The sequence below is a fragment of the Camellia sinensis genome, chromosome 13 (assembly GCF_055761805.1).
Source record: "Camellia sinensis isolate YWXY chromosome 13, ASM5576180v1, whole genome shotgun sequence".
NCBI classification, from domain to species: Eukaryota; Viridiplantae; Streptophyta; class Magnoliopsida; order Ericales; family Theaceae; genus Camellia; species Camellia sinensis.
The window spans coordinates 57029-74181 of NC_138973.1; the positions used below are offsets into that span (position 1 = coordinate 57029).

The 17153-nt window shown below is 30.4% G+C and overlaps 1 protein-coding gene across 17 annotated transcripts in view; it reads left to right on the forward strand.

Annotated features, from left to right (window-relative positions):
• LOC114293267 (uncharacterized) overlaps positions 1–17153 on the forward strand; it is a 47440-nt gene that overhangs the window by 27195 nt on the left and 3092 nt on the right. For 16 of the 17 annotated variants that reach the window (XM_082901089.1, XM_082901090.1, XM_082901077.1 and 13 more), the window contains one exon: positions 13–135. In XM_082901089.1, the coding sequence (XP_082757215.1) occupies positions 13–135 (123 nt within the window). Of the gene's footprint in view, positions 1–12; positions 136–239; positions 17112–17153 lie in introns of those variants that run through there. The other variant, XM_082901091.1, reaches the window with a different exon arrangement.

The window sequence follows — 17153 nt, forward strand, 5'->3', positions numbered from 1 at the left end:
TTTCTTTCCCAGGTGTTGTCTTGCAACTATATTCTTGGCCTCGATGTGAACAGTGGCAAAAACAAGAAAATTGCTGAAGATATGTTTTTTTCTGTATTCTCAGCATTACTTGATGCCCTTCTATTGCGTGCTCAGGTATTTCATTATTCTTCCACTTGGTTTTCGGTATGAACACGTAGTCCATCTCCTTTCTGAGTAAACATCTGTTTCATTCTGCTGGGTTATTCTGGGCAAGATTGTACATTCTTGAAGCTGGAGGTCAATGTTCATAGTTTATCTAACTGTTCTACATGCTGTCATAATTGAATCGAGTAATTCAGCTTATTAATTTGATTAGAGAATTATTCAATAATTTTGTACATTAACCTTAACCAGGGGCAAGGTCTCTGGTTGTGAAACATTTGAATATTAAAAGATGGGATGGAAAGAATGGTTAAAACCTAGAGTTTTGGCTGGAGTAGTGTTCATCCTCCGAAGAGTCTTCTTCTTCTTCTTCTTCATCATCCAATCATCTCAATGAGTTCAGACTCTCTCTCTCCATCCGGGTCTTGGTCTCTCTACATCTGCGTGTTTAGACACCTTTTTTTTTCCTTTTACTTTTCCTTTCAAATTTGAGCTAACCGCAGCATGTCTCATGCATGGAACTACAACCGACTCATGTGAGTCCTCTTTTGACATTTTGCTCACTGAAAACCATGCCCTACTTTAGGTCTTCCCAATTAAGATTTAAGCTAAGCATTTATACGGTCACAATGAGTCACGTATGGCCAAAATTCTTTTCATGAGTGGATCAAGCACAAGCATTTATTATAATTATCAAGCTGTGAATATTCAGCTTCCTGACCCACTCTGATACCATGCAAACGACCAACTGTTTGAAAAGCTTAGCTGATAGAGAGGCTTATCAATATAATTGATTGGTAGTTCTTTCTTTCCCAAAACCATCTCATTATCTTTCTAGGGACCTCACTATAAGGTTCTTATGGGTCAATATATGTTAGATGGTGCTCTTCTTTTGTTTTTGTTTTGGTTTCATTTTTTGTAAGGTTTCTATGGGTTAAAATATGGCAGATGGAATTCAGGTCCTCTCCATTACATCGTTGTAATAGTTAAAATAATAAAAGAAAGAAAATGAGAAGAACTGGAGAAGAAAATAAAATGCGGTTCTTGAGAGAGAAACCCAAAACTAGTTAGGTTCACTCCCATAAACCCATGTATTTATATTAAAATCATCTGAAGTATACAATTACCCTTTAGACTATAAAACAATAACACCTAACAGTAATGGAGAATCTTCATTACATCATCGAATGGTTGTTAAAAACCACAACAATTGTTGTAATGAATTTTTACAACCATTGGATGATGTAATGTGTGAGAATATTATGTTACTTGCGTAAATATATTAGAGAGGAAATATTGATTGATGTGACCCAAAAAAGATAAAAAGATAAAAAGTGTGGACTTATTTAGTCTTCCCAAACAAGGCCTTATTCTTATTTCCTATTTTAGATTGGGTCTAGGATTGCTATATATATCGATTATACTCCTTGTATTACACACAATTGAAACCCTAGCAGCCATTAGTGAAGCTCTTCTGTTTCGTTGAGTTCTTTGATTTGAATCCATCGCGATCTTGGTTTGCCCTTGTCCCTCTCGATCGATCGACTCCATCAGGTTCGGTCTTTCTCGATTTGGTCTTTCTCCATCAGGTTTAATTAGATCTTTCCTTTATTGTTTAGAAATGTGATTTTGTGTGTGTAATATCTTGGAATTTCTACTTGTAAACTTTCCACTAGAATTCCTTGTATATCTAGAAAAATCATTTATTATGTATATCTTGGAATTTCAAGATACACACATAAAGGAAAGATCTAATTCACATTTGTTATCTATGTACTTCAATCATGCTGTGCCTTTTCTTCTTCTTCTTCTTCTTCTTCTTCTTATATTGATTGAAAGACCCATGTGGCAACTCGTGGGACTCTGGTATAAGTTCTTCAATAATGTACATATACTCCATCAAACAAAGAAATTAGAGACATAAATTTTCCACCTCTTAACAATTGTTGTAATGAATTTTTACAACCATTGGATGATGTAATGTGTGAGAATATTATGTTACTTACGTAAATATATTAGAGAGGAAATATTGATTGATGTGACCCAAAAAAGATAAAAAGATAAAAAATGTGGACTTATTTAGTCTTCCCAAACAAGGCCTTATTCTTATTTCCTATTTTAGATTGGGTCTAGGATTGCTATATATATCGATTATACTCCTTGTATTACACACAATTGAAACCCTAGCAGCCATTAGTGAAGCTCTTCTGTTTCGTTGAGTTCTTTGATTTGAATCCATCGCGATCTTGGTTTGCCCTTGTCCCTCTCGATTGATCGACTCCATCAGGTTCGGTCTTTCTCGATTTGGTCTCTCTCCATCAGGTTTAATTAGATTTTTCCTTTATTGTTTAGAAATGTTAATGGGGATTCTTTTTATATCTTGTATACTACACACACTACACACATTGAATTATCCAATTAACTACAATCGATGTTTAATTAGATCTTTCCTTTATGTGTGTATCTTGAAATTCCAAGATATACATAATAAATGATTTTTCTAGATATACAAGGAATTCTAGTGGAAAAATATTTTATTTATTTATTTATCAACAAAGGCCTATGTTGTTGGTTCTTTGTCCTAATAAAATAAATCTGACATCATGTATTATAGCATACTTAACATGCACATTCATATGATAAACACAGTGGCCTGAATATATAAAGCAAATTGAATTTGTACTCTAATTCATACATGGCACAGTGAGTTTTTTTTCCTTACAAATTTCATATGCATCTAATTATCTAATTCCTCTATTTATATTAAAATCATCTGAAGTATACAATTACCCTTTAGACTATAAAACAATAACACCTAACATTAATGGAGAATCTTCATTACATCATCGAATGGTTGTTAAAAACCACAACAATTGTTGTAATGAATTTTTACAACCATTGGATGATGTAATGTGTGAGAATATTATGTTACTTACGTAAATATATTAGAGAGGAAATATTGATTGATGTTGTTGGTTCTTATTTCCTATTTTAGATTGGGTCTAGGATTGCTATATATATCGATTATACTCCTTGTATTACACACAATTGAAACCCTAGCAGCCATTAGTGAAGCTCTTCTGTTTCGTTGAGTTCTTTGATTTGAATCCATCGCGATCTTGGTTTGCCCTTGTCCCTCTCGATTGATCGACTCCATCAGGTTCGGTCTTTCTCGATTTGGTCTCTCTCCATCAGGTTTAATTAGATTTTTCCTTTATTGTTTAGAAATGTTAATGGGGATTCTTTTTATATCTTGTATACTACACACACTACACACATTGAATTATCCAATTAACTACAATCGATGTTTAATTAGATCTTTCCTTTATGTGTGTATCTTGAAATTCCAAGATATACATAATAAATGATTTTTCTAGATATACAAGGAATTCTAGTGGAAAAATATTTTATTTATTTATTTATCAACAAAGGCCTATGTTGTTGGTTCTTTGTCCTAATAAAATAAATCTGACATCGTGTATTATAGCATACTTAACATGCACATTCATATGATAAACACAGTGGCCTGAATATATAAAGCAAATTGAATTTGTACTCTAATTCATAAATGGCACAGTGAGTTTTTTTTCCTTACAAATTTCATATGCATCTAATTATCTAATTCCTCTATTTATATTAAAATCATCTGAAGTATACAATTACCCTTTAGACTATAAAACAATAACACCTAACATTAATGGAGAATCTTCATTACATCATCGAATGGTTGTTAAAAACCACAACAATTGTTGTAATGAATTTTTACAACCATTGGATGATGTAATGTGTGAGAATATTATGTTACTTACGTAAATATATTAGAGAGGAAATATTGATTGATGTTGTTGGTTCTTATTTCCTATTTTAGATTGGGTCTAGGATTGCTATATATATCGATTATACTCCTTGTATTACACACAATTGAAACCCTAGCAGCCATTAGTGAAGCTCTTCTGTTTCGTTGAGTTCTTTGATTTGAATCCATCGCGATCTTGGTTTGCCCTTGTCCCTCTCGATTGATTGACTCCATCAGGTTCGGTCTTTCTCGATTTGGTCTCTCTCCATCAGGTTTAATTAGATTTTTCCTTTATTGTTTAGAAATGTTAATGGGGATTCTTTTTATATCTTGTATACTACACACACTACACACATTGAATTATCCAATTAACTACAATCGATGTTTAATTAGATCTTTCCTTTATGTGTGTATCTTGAAATTCCAAGATATACATAATAAATGATTTTTCTAGATATACAAGGAATTCTAGTGGAAAAATATTTTATTTATTTATTTATCAACAAAGGCCTATGTTGTTGGTTCTTTGTCCTAATAAAATAAATCTGACATCATGTATTATAGCATACTTAACATGCACATTCATATGATAAACACAGTGGCCTGAATATATAAAGCAAATTGAATTTGTACTCTAATTCATACATGGCACAGTGAGTTTTTTTTCCTTACAAATTTCATATGCATCTAATTATCTAATTCCTCTATTTATATTAAAATCATCTGAAGTATACAATTACCCTTTAGACTATAAAACAATAACACCTAACATTAATGGAGAATCTTCATTACATCATCGAATGGTTGTTAAAAACCACAACAATTGTTGTAATGAATTTTTACAACCATTGGATGATGTAATGTGTGAGAATATTATGTTACTTACGTAAATATATTAGAGAGGAAATATTGATTGATGTTGTTGGTTCTTATTTCCTATTTTAGATTGGGTCTAGGATTGCTATATATATCGATTATACTCCTTGTATTACACACAATTGAAACCCTAGCAGCCATTAGTGAAGCTCTTCTGTTTCGTTGAGTTCTTTGATTTGAATCCATCGCGATCTTGGTTTGCCCTTGTCCCTCTCGATTGATCGACTCCATCAGGTTCGGTCTTTCTCGATTTGGTCTCTCTCCATCAGGTTTAATTAGATTTTTCCTTTATTGTTTAGAAATGTTAATGGGGATTCTTTTTATATCTTGTATACTACACACACTACACACATTGAATTATCCAATTAACTACAATCGATGTTTAATTAGATCTTTCCTTTATGTGTGTATCTTGAAATTCCAAGATATACATAATAAATGATTTTTCTAGATATACAAGGAATTCTAGTGGAAAAATATTTTATTTATTTATTTATCAACAAAGGCCTATGTTGTTGGTTCTTTGTCCTAATAAAATAAATCTGACATCATGTATTATAGCATACTTAACATGCACATTCATATAATAAACACAGTGGCCTGAACATATAAAGCAAATTGAATTTGTACTCTAATTCATACATGGGACAGTGAGTTTTTTTTCCTTACAAATTTCATATGCATCTAATTATCTAATTCCTCTATTTATATTAAAATCATCTGAAGTATACAATTACCCTTTAGACTATAAAACAATAACACCTAACATTAATGGAGAATCTTCATTACATCATCGAATGGTTGTTAAAAACCACAACAATTGTTGTAATGAATTTTTACAACCATTGGATGATGTAATGTGTGAGAATATTATGTTACTTACGTAAATATATTAGAGAGGAAATATTGATTGATGTTGTTGGTTCTTATTTCCTATTTTAGATTGGGTCTAGGATTGCTATATATATCGATTATACTCCTTGTATTACACACAATTGAAACCCTAGCAGCCATTAGTGAAGCTCTTCTGTTTCGTTGAGTTCTTTGATTTGAATCCATCGCGATCTTGGTTTGCCCTTGTCCCTCTCGATTGATCGACTCCATCAGGTTCGGTCTTTCTCGATTTGGTCTCTCTCCATCAGGTTTAATTAGATTTTTCCTTTATTGTTTAGAAATGTTAATGGGGATTCTTTTTATATCTCGTATACTACACACACTACACACATTGAATTATCCAATTAACTACAATCGATGTTTAATTAGATCTTTCCTTTATGTTTGTATCTTGAAATTCCAAAATATACATAATAAATGATTTTTCTAGATATACAAGGAATTCTAGTGGAAAAATATTTTATTTATTTATTTATCAACAAAGGCCTATGTTGTTGGTTCTTTGTCCTAATAAAATAAATCTGACATCATGTATTATAGCATACTTAACATGCACATTCATATGATAAACACAGTGGCCTGAATATATAAAGCAAATTGAATTTGTACTCTAATTCCTACATGGCACAGTGAGTTTTTTTTCCTTACAAATTTCATATGCATCTAATTATCTGAAGTATACAATTACCCTTTAGACTATAAAACAATAACACCTAACAGTAATGGAGAATCTTCATTACATCATCGAATGGTTGTTAAAAACCACAACAATTGTTGTAATGAATTTTTACAACCATTGGATGATGTAATGTGTGAGAATATTATGTTACTTACGTAAATATATTAGAGAGGAAATATTGATTGATGTTGTTGGTTCTTATTTCCTATTTTAGATTGGGTCTAGGATTGCTATATATATCGATTATACTCCTTGTATTACACACAATTGAAACCCTAGCAGCCATTAGTGAAGCTCTTCTGTTTCGTTGAGTTCTTTGATTTGAATCCATCGCGATCTTGGTTTGCCCTTGTCCCTCTCGATTGATCGACTCCATCAGGTTCGGTCTTTCTCGATTTGGTCTCTCTCCATCAGGTTTAATTAGATTTTTCCTTTATTGTTTAGAAATGTTAATGGGGATTCTTTTTATATCTTGTATACTACACACACTGCACACATTGAATTATCCAATTAACTACAATCGATGTTTAATTATATCTTTCCTTTATGTGTGTATCTTGAAATTCCAAGATATACATAATAAATGATTTTTCTAGATATACAAGGAATTCTAGTGGAAAAATATTTTATTTATTTATTTATCAACAAAGGCCTATGTTGTTGGTTCTTTGTCCTAATAAAATAAATCTGACATCATGTATTATAGCATACTTAACATGCACATTCATATGATAAACACAGTGGCCTGAATATATAAAGCAAATTGAATTTGTACTCCAATTCATACATGGCACAGTGAGTTTTTTTTCCTTACAAATTTCATATGCATCTAATTATCTAATTCCTCTATTTATATTAAAATCATCTGAAGTATACAATTACCCTTTAGACTATAAAACAATAACACCTAACAGTAATGGAGAATCTTCATTACATCATCGAATGGTTGTTAAAAACCACAACAATTGTTGTAATGAATTTTTACAACCATTGGATGATGTAATGTGTGAGAATATTATGTTACTTACGTAAATATATTAGAGAGGAAATATTGATTGATGTTGTTGGTTCTTATTTCCTATTTTAGATTGGGTCTAGGATTGCTATATATATCGATTATACTCCTTGTATTACACACAATTGAAACCCTAGCAGCCATTAGTGAAGCTCTTCTGTTTCGTTGAGTTCTTTGATTTGAATCCATCGCGATCTTGGTTTGCCCTTGTCCCTCTCGATTGATCGACTCCATCAGGTTCGGTCTTTCTCGATTTGGTCTCTCTCCATCAGGTTTAATTAGATTTTTCCTTTATTGTTTAGAAATGTTAATGGGGATTCTTTTTATATCTTGTATACTACACACACTACACACATTGAATTATCCAATTAACTACAGTCGATGTTTAATTATATCTTTCCTTTATGTGTGTATCTTGAAATTCCAAGATATACATAATAAATGATTTTTCTAGATATACAAGGAATTCTAGTGGAAAAATATTTTATTTATTTATTTATCAACAAAGGCCTATGTTGTTGGTTCTTTGTCCTAATAAAATAAATCTGACATCATGTATTATAGCATACTTAACATGCACATTCATATGATAAACACAGTGGCCTGAATATATAAAGCAAATTGAATTTGTACTCCAATTCATACATGGCACAGTGAGTTTTTTTTCCTTACAAATTTCATATGCATCTAATTATCTAATTCCTCTATTTATATTAAAATCATCTGAAGTATACAATTACCCTTTAGACTATAAAACAATAACACCTAACAGTAATGGAGAATCTTCATTACATCATCGAATGGTTGTTAAAAACCACAACAATTGTTGTAATGAATTTTTACAACCATTGGATGATGTAATGTGTGAGAATATTATGTTACTTACGTAAATATATTAGAGAGGAAATATTGATTGATGTTGTTGGTTCTTATTTCCTATTTTAGATTGGGTCTAGGATTGCTATATATATCGATTATACTCCTTGTATTACACACAATTGAAACCCTAGCAGCCATTAGTGAAGCTCTTCTGTTTCGTTGAGTTCTTTGATTTGAATCCATCGCGATCTTGGTTTGCCCTTGTCCCTCTCGATTGATCGACTCCATCAGGTTCGGTCTTTCTCGATTTGGTCTCTCTCCATCAGGTTTAATTAGATTTTTCCTTTATTGTTTAGAAATGTTAATGGGGATTCTTTTTATATCTCGTATACTACACACACTACACACATTGAATTATCCAATTAACTACAATCGATGTTTAATTAGATCTTTCCTTTATGTGTGTATCTTGAAATTCCAAGATATACATAATAAATGATTTTTCTAGATATACAAGGAATTCTAGTGGAAAAATATTTTATTTATTTATTTATCAACAAAGGCCTATGTTGTTGGTTCTTTGTCCTAATAAAATAAATCTGACATCATGTATTATAGCATACTTAACATGCACATTCATATAATAAACACAGTGGCCTGAACATATAAAGCAAATTGAATTTGTACTCTAATTCATACATGGGACAGTGAGTTTTTTTTCCTTACAAATTTCATATGCATCTAATTATCTAATTCCTCTATTTATATTAAAATCATCTGAAGTATACAATTACCCTTTAGACTATAAAACAATAACACCAAACAGTAATGGAGAATCTTCATTACATCATCGAATGGTTGTTAAAAACCACAACAATTGTTGTAATGAATTTTTACAACCATTGGATGATGTAATGTGTGAGAATGTTATGTTACTTACGTAAATATATTAGAGAGGAAATATTGATTGATGTTGTTGGTTCTTATTTCCTATTTTAGATTGGGTCTAGGATTGCTATATATATCGATTATACTCCTTGTATTACACACAATTGAAACCCTAGCAGCCATTAGTGAAGCTCTTCTGTTTCGTTGAGTTCTTTGATTTGAATCCATCGCGATCTTGGTTTGCCCTTGTCCCTCTCGATTGATCGACTCCATCAGGTTCGGTCTTTCTCGATTTGGTCTCTCTCCATCAGGTTTAATTAGATTTTTCCTTTATTGTTTAGAAATGTTAATGGGGATTCTTTTTATATCTCGTATACTACACACACTACACACATTGAATTATCCAATTAACTACAATCGATGTTTAATTAGATCTTTCCTTTATGTGTGTATCTTGAAATTCCAAGATATACATAATAAATGATTTTTCTAGATATACAAGGAATTCTAGTGGAAAAATATTTTATTTATTTATTTATCAACAAAGGCCTATGTTGTTGGTTTTTTGTCCTAATAAAATAAATCTGACATCATGTGTTATAGCATACTTAACATGCACATTCATATGATAAACACAGTGGACTGAATATATAAAGCAAATTGAATTTGTACTCTAATTCATACATGGCACAGTGAGTTTTTTTTCCTTACAAATTTCATATGCATCTAATTATCTAATTCCTCTATTTATATTAAAATCATCTGAAGTATACAATTACCCTTTAGACTATAAAACAATAACACCTAACATTAATGGAGAATCTTCATTACATCATCGAATGGTTGTTAAAAACCACAACAATTGTTGTAATGAATTTTTACAACCATTGGATGATGTAATGTGTGAGAATATTATGTTACTTACGTAAATATATTAGAGAGGAAATATTGATTGATGTTGTTGGTTCTTATTTCCTATTTTAGATTGGGTCTAGGATTGCTATATATATCGATTATACTCCTTGTATTACACACAATTGAAACCCTAGCAGCCATTAGTGAAGCTCTTCTGTTTCGTTGAGTTCTTTGATTTGAATCCATCGCGATCTTGGTTTGCCCTTGTCCCTCTCGATTGATCGACTCCATCAGGTTCGGTCTTTCTCGATTTGGTCTCTCTCCATCAGGTTTAATTAGATTTTTCCTTTATTGTTTAGAAATGTTAATGGGGATTCTTTTTATCTGTTGTATACTACACACACTACACACATTGAATTATCCAATTAACTACAATCGAGTTTTAATTAGATCTTTCCTTTATGTGTGTATCTTGAAATTCCAAGATATACATAATAAATGATTTTTCTAGATATACAAGGAATTCTAGTGGAAAAATATTTTATTTATTTATTTATCAACAAAGGCCTATGTTGTTGGTTCTTTGTCCTAATAAAATAAATCTGACATCATGTATTATAGCATACTTAACATGCACATTCATATGATAAACACAGTGGCCTGAATATATAAAGCAAATTGAATTTGTACTCTAATTCATACATGGCACAGTGAGTTTTTTTTCCTTACAAATTTCATATGCATCTAATTATCTAATTCCTCTATTTATATTAAAATCATCTGAAGTATACAATTACCCTTTAGACTATAAAACAATAATACCTAACATTAATGGAGAATCTTCATTACATCATCGAATGGTTGTTAAAAACCACAACAATTGTTGTAATGAATTTTTACAACCATTGGATGATGTAATGTGTGAGAATATTATGTTACTTACGTAAATATATTAGAGAGGAAATATTGATTGATGTTGTTGGTTCTTATTTCCTATTTTAGATTGGGTCTAGGATTGCTATATATATCGATTATACTCCTTGTATTACACACAATTGAAACCCTAGCAGCCATTAGTGAAGGTCTTCTGTTTCGTTGAGTTCTTTGATTTGAATCCATCGCGATCTTGGTTTGCCCTTGTCCCTCTCGATTGATCGACTCCATCAGGTTCGGTCTTTCTCGATTTGGTCTCTCTCCATCAGGTTTAATTAGATTTTTCCTTTATTGTTTAGAAATGTTAATGGGGATTCTTTTTATGTCTTGTATACTACACACACTACACACATTGAATTATCCAATTAACTACAATCGATGTTTAATTAGATCTTTCCTTTATGTGTGTATCTTGAAATTCCAAGATATACATAATAAATGATTTTTCTAGATATACAAGGAATTCTAGTGGAAAAATATTTTATTTATTTATTTATCAACAAAGGCCTATGTTGTTGGTTCTTTGTCCTAATAAAATAAATCTGACATCATGTATTATAGCATACTTAACATGCACATTCATATGATAAACACAGTGGCCTGAATATATAAAGCAAATTGAATTTGTACTCTAATTCATACATGGGACAGTGAGTTTTTTTTCCTTACAAATTTCATATGCATCTAATTATCTAATTCCTCTATTTATATTAAAATCATCTGAAGTATACAATTACCCTTTAGACTATAAAACAATAACACCTAACATTAATGGAGAATCTTCATTACATCATCGAATGGTTGTTAAAAACCACAACAATTGTTGTAATGAATTTTTACAACCATTGGATGATGTAATGTGTGAGAATATTATGTTACTTACGTAAATATATTAGAGAGGAAATATTGATTGATGTTGTTGGTTCTTATTTCCTATTTTAGATTGGGTCTAGGATTGCTATATATATCGATTATACTCCTTGTATTACACACAATTGAAACCCTAGCAGCCATTAGTGAAGCTCTTCTGTTTCGTTGAGTTCTTTGATTTGAATCCATCGCGATCTTGGTTTGCCCTTGTCCCTCTCGATTGATCGACTCCATCAGGTTCGGTCTTTCTCGATTTGGTCTCTCTCCATCAGGTTTAATTAGATTTTTCCTTTATTGTTTAGAAATGTTAATGGGGATTCTTTTTATATCTTGTATACTACACACACTACACACATTGAATTATCCAATTAACTACAATCGATGTTTAATTAGATCTTTCCTTTATGTGTGTATCTTGAAATTCCAAGATATACATAATAAATGATTTTTCTAGATATACAAGGAATTCTAGTGGAAAAATATTTTATTTATTTATTTATCAACAAAGGCCTATGTTGTTGGTTCTTTGTCCTAATAAAATAAATCTGACATCATGTATTATAGCATACTTAACATGCACATTCATATGATAAACACAGTGGCCTGAATATATAAAGCAAATTGAATTTGTACTCTAATTCATACATGGGACAGTGAGTTTTTTTTCCTTACAAATTTCATATGCATCTAATTATCTAATTCCTCTATTTATATTAAAATCATCTGAAGTATACAATTACCCTTTAGACTATAAAACAATAACACCAAACAGTAATGGACAAGAAAGAGAAGTTGTGTATGTGGCTTACTTGCTAATTTTGCACAAGAATGCTCTCTTCTCCCTTCCTCTTCTTCTGTAGACTCCTTTCTCTCTTGCTCTCCTTCCTCTTTCTAACTGAATGTGCAAGGCCGGCCCTGCCCTAAGGCAGGTAAGGCTTGTGCCTTAGGCCCCATATTTTGGCCCAAAAATAGGGCCCCTAAATTTAAAAAATTGTTATAGGTTCAACCTTTTTTTTTTGGTTTTAAGATCAATTTAAAGGGCCCCAAATGTTTTAATGGGCACATGTATAATTTAGTCCATATTTATTTAATAAATGGGGAAATTACCCATAGGTTCCATGGGAAACATGTGATCTCCATTTAATCTCATAACTTTTTCACTACACCCAAAAGTCCTTTCCTCTCTCTCTGTGCTTTTTGCTTCCCTTCCTCTCTCGTTTTTTTTTCTACATTTTTCTGTCACCGTGTTTGTCATGGAAGAGGACCACCGGTGATCATATCTTTTTTCATTGATCGGGGTTCATTGATAACCACCAAGCATTGAAATCAACTCCGACGAAGAAGATGATATATTTTCCGACGAAGAAGATGAATAGATCTACTTAGATCTGATATAGATCTACTCAGATCTACATTAGATCTGAGTAGATCTACACAGATTTGGTTAGACATCCGTCTTTCCCCTTCGATCTCTTTTTTTTTTTTTTCTCTCTCTGTATCTCTGTTATCAGAATCTTACGATTCGCGATTCGATTCACGATTCGATACGCAATTTTTGCAAAATCGATACGAATCTATGAGTGAATCTATTTTGGAAGTGAATCTCTAGTGAATCGCACGATTCACAATCGATTCACGATTCGATTCACTTTTTACGATTCATGCAATTTTTAAAATTATTGTGTTCGACATATTTTCGACTCATTTTTTCCATCTTTTTAGTGAAAATAACATAATACAACTTTTAATAACATTTAATACCAAAATAATCAACATATATATATGATTTGTTGTTATTTTAATGATCATAGAGTTTTTTATAGGATCCAATCAAATTCAGTCAGACCTCACATATTCTTAACATTTCTTCTCATTTTTTTTCCCTTCAAAAAATTGTAATATATCTTCTAAAGATGTTTAAGATTAAAGTTATACTATGAATTATCTATTATTATTTTATTAAATTGAATATTACATATGTGAGGTCAGTTATACCTTTTAAAATGTTTTAGGCTTTAAAATAAAATATCCTAAATAATCCTTTCTTATTATTTGCTCACTCTTACCTAGAAAAGTATATATGCTTATTGTCCAAATATCAATATCATTGTTAACTATTGTTACTTTAGAAATTAATAGTTTGTCTATTTGGTTTTTATCTTTATTAAGAATAGTTGATAAAAAATATCTAAAAAATAAAAAAAAAGGTAAGATTGTGATTTTACATAGGAATCTTTGTTAACTTCTTACTTATTAAATTACGTGATTATCTTTCAAAATAACAATTTTGTTGATTTAAGTCTAAATATTTTATATTCATAAGATATATTTAACATCTAAATGTGTAGATATATATTTTTAAGTAATTTAGAAAAAGTGACCGAATCTTTACGATTCACGATTCGATTCGATTCGCGGTTCGGTACGAGACCATTTCGATTCACGATACGAATCTCGATTTGACAACTATGCTCTGTATACATTTCTGTTTTTCTGTTCTAATGGAGAAAATTTTCGAATTCTAAACAAGCAGTTTTCGAGTTTGAGTTACAGGCGGTGAAAACTGTAAAATTTTGCAGTTTCGACTTTTTTTTTTGGTGCTGGAATGAATCATGGTTTAAAACTGTAAAATTTTGCAGTTTTATAACATTATTTAGAACTGTAAAATTTTACAGTTTCATAATATGTTTTTTATTTTTTTTTATTTTCGGCAATATTCTAGACATTCCGGTGAGTCTCCGGCGACCGTTAAACGGAAGTCCGACGGTAGTAAGATGTGAACAGTGTCTATAAATTAAAAAAAAAAAAAAAGGATTTTTTGGTAACAATTAAAAATGTGTTGGACTAATTGGTGCTAGTATTTTGTTTTGGGATTAGTTGGGTTTTGAACTTGTTACATGGGACTTATCAGTAAGTTCCCCTTTATAAATGTGTTTGGCCCATATTTATTAAAATGAAAATATATAAGTAAATAAATAAAAAACAATAGGGCCCCTAAATTTGGTAAAACATATAAACATATATAACATAGGGCCCCTAAATTTGGCCCAAAAATAGGGCCCCTAAATTTGGTAAAATATTATAGGCTCAATGTTTTTTTTTTTTTGGTTTTAGGATCAATTTAAAGGGCCCCAAAATATTTTTTTGGGTCCATGTATGATTTACTCCATATTTATTTATAAGTGTAGTTTGGTCCATATTTATTAAAATGAAAATATATATTAAAAAAAAAGTGTTTGGGCTTAAGAAAAATAATACATATAATATATGGGCCCTATTTTTTTTATTTTTTATTTTTACCTTCTTTATTTATTAGATTTTAGTGGAATAAATAATTTTGCTCAAATTTTTTTACCTAGGTCTTTATCGATTTTAATTGAATAATTTTTTTGTTCTAATTTTGTTTTATTAAATTGTTTTATTTATAATTTTAATGATTATATGTGTAAGTAAATTTTTTATGGTTACAAACAAATAAAAAAATTGTAACTTATCGTTTTTATTCATGAATTTTTTTTCAATATAAAAGGGCCCCAATTTTCGAAATTCACCTTAGGCCCCGACGAACTCAGGGCCGGCCCTGTTATAAATAAGAGGAAATTTCATTTTACCCCCAAATTATATCTCAATGATTAGTTTAACCTATGTACTTATAATTTTAATTTTATACTTAAACTATTTGATTTTGGATCAATTTCATCACAGCCGTTAGCTACCGTTTATAATTAGAATAAAGTTGATGGCGTGACACTCAAATTTCGTTTGAAATTTTATTTTGTTTATTTTGCCCCCCAAACTATTTTAAAAATATCAATTAGACCCCCAAATCTCATATTGTTTACGGGTCTAATTAATATTTTGGGGATAGCTCAAGGGCTAAAATGAAGTCTCAAATGAAAACAACAGCAAGTGTTGTTTAATTACAAATGGTAGCTAATGGTAGGGATGAAATTGATCTAAAATTAAATAGTTTAGGTATAAAATTAAAATCATAAGTACATTAATTAAATTGATCATCAAGGTATAATTTGAAGAGCAAAATGAAATTCTCTATAAATAAAAAGCATCTTCATAGATATTTTATTTTAAAGTAAAAAGTCCATATTAAATTACATCATTTTATACAAATGTATGATTTTTTTATATTATTATCAAAAAAAAAAAATGATATCATAATATTTATTATGTCAATAAAATTAGCTCACTATATTTTTACATGATATTTAATGTGTGACTTATACAATGATTGTTGTAATGGTATCCATATAAGTTATATTCATTAGGGGGCAGGTTGCCCCAGTGGTAAGTGCACACACGTGACTGTGTGGGTAAAGCGCATGGTCACGGGTTCGATTCCCCACTGGGTGACTGCTTGCAGCAGTTTGTTTTATTTTAAACATTAAAGCTTTTAGATATTCAGAATTTTGTAGCTGAATATGAGGAAACACACTGACCCACTAATTACTGTCAATTAAAATATGTGATCATGAAAACTTCATTTTGTGACAATTTTTTTTCTATAATTTTTTTTTATTTTTTATTTCATTTCAATAATAGTTTTTTCATCAATATATTGTGACAAAATGTTACAACGAATTGAGGTTTAGAGATAAATTTAGGGACAAAATTACTTTGTAGGTATGAGATATATTAATTACAAAAGGTGTTAATCTTTTTATTTTTATTTTTTTTTGAAGAAATGGACATCTAGTGACGAAATACTATCCTTTGCAAGATCCAATTAAGAATTTTGTGTTTAAAAAAAAGCATATTTTTCATTTTTTCTTTTTTTATATTAACTTTATTTAAATATAAAATTTATACCAAAAAAAAAAATATATACAAAAATGATGTTATAAATAAGAGGAAATTTCATTTTACCCCCAAATTATATCTCAATGATCAGTTTAACCTATGTACTTATAATTTTAATTTTATACTTAGTGGTATTTTGGAAAGATGGTAAAAATTAGCTTTTTTGCTTTTAACCAAACTTTTTGGGAGTGATTTGAGAAGTTAGTAAAAAATTACTTTTTTATCTAGATTAATATTTATTTATAGTGTCACATCACACTAAAATGACTAAAATACCCTCACCCAACTTAAAAAATTACATTTTACCCATTTATACAAAATATAAACATTAAGGGTAATTACGTAATTTTTCAACTTATAGGATCGAATGATTCCGATTCCATCGCCAAATATTTTCATAAGCAAACTGCTATCGATCTTTCCACATCATCAGAAAGAAGAGCCGAAAATCGATCCCTTTCGGGTACAATTTTCGAAGAGAGCTTTCAAACCCCTCAAGGCGGTCCATCAGCCTGCGATAAAGCCTGTGACCAACAGCTTCAAGAATGGTCCCTATTTCCTCTCTCTCTCTCTCTCTCTCTCTAAATCTT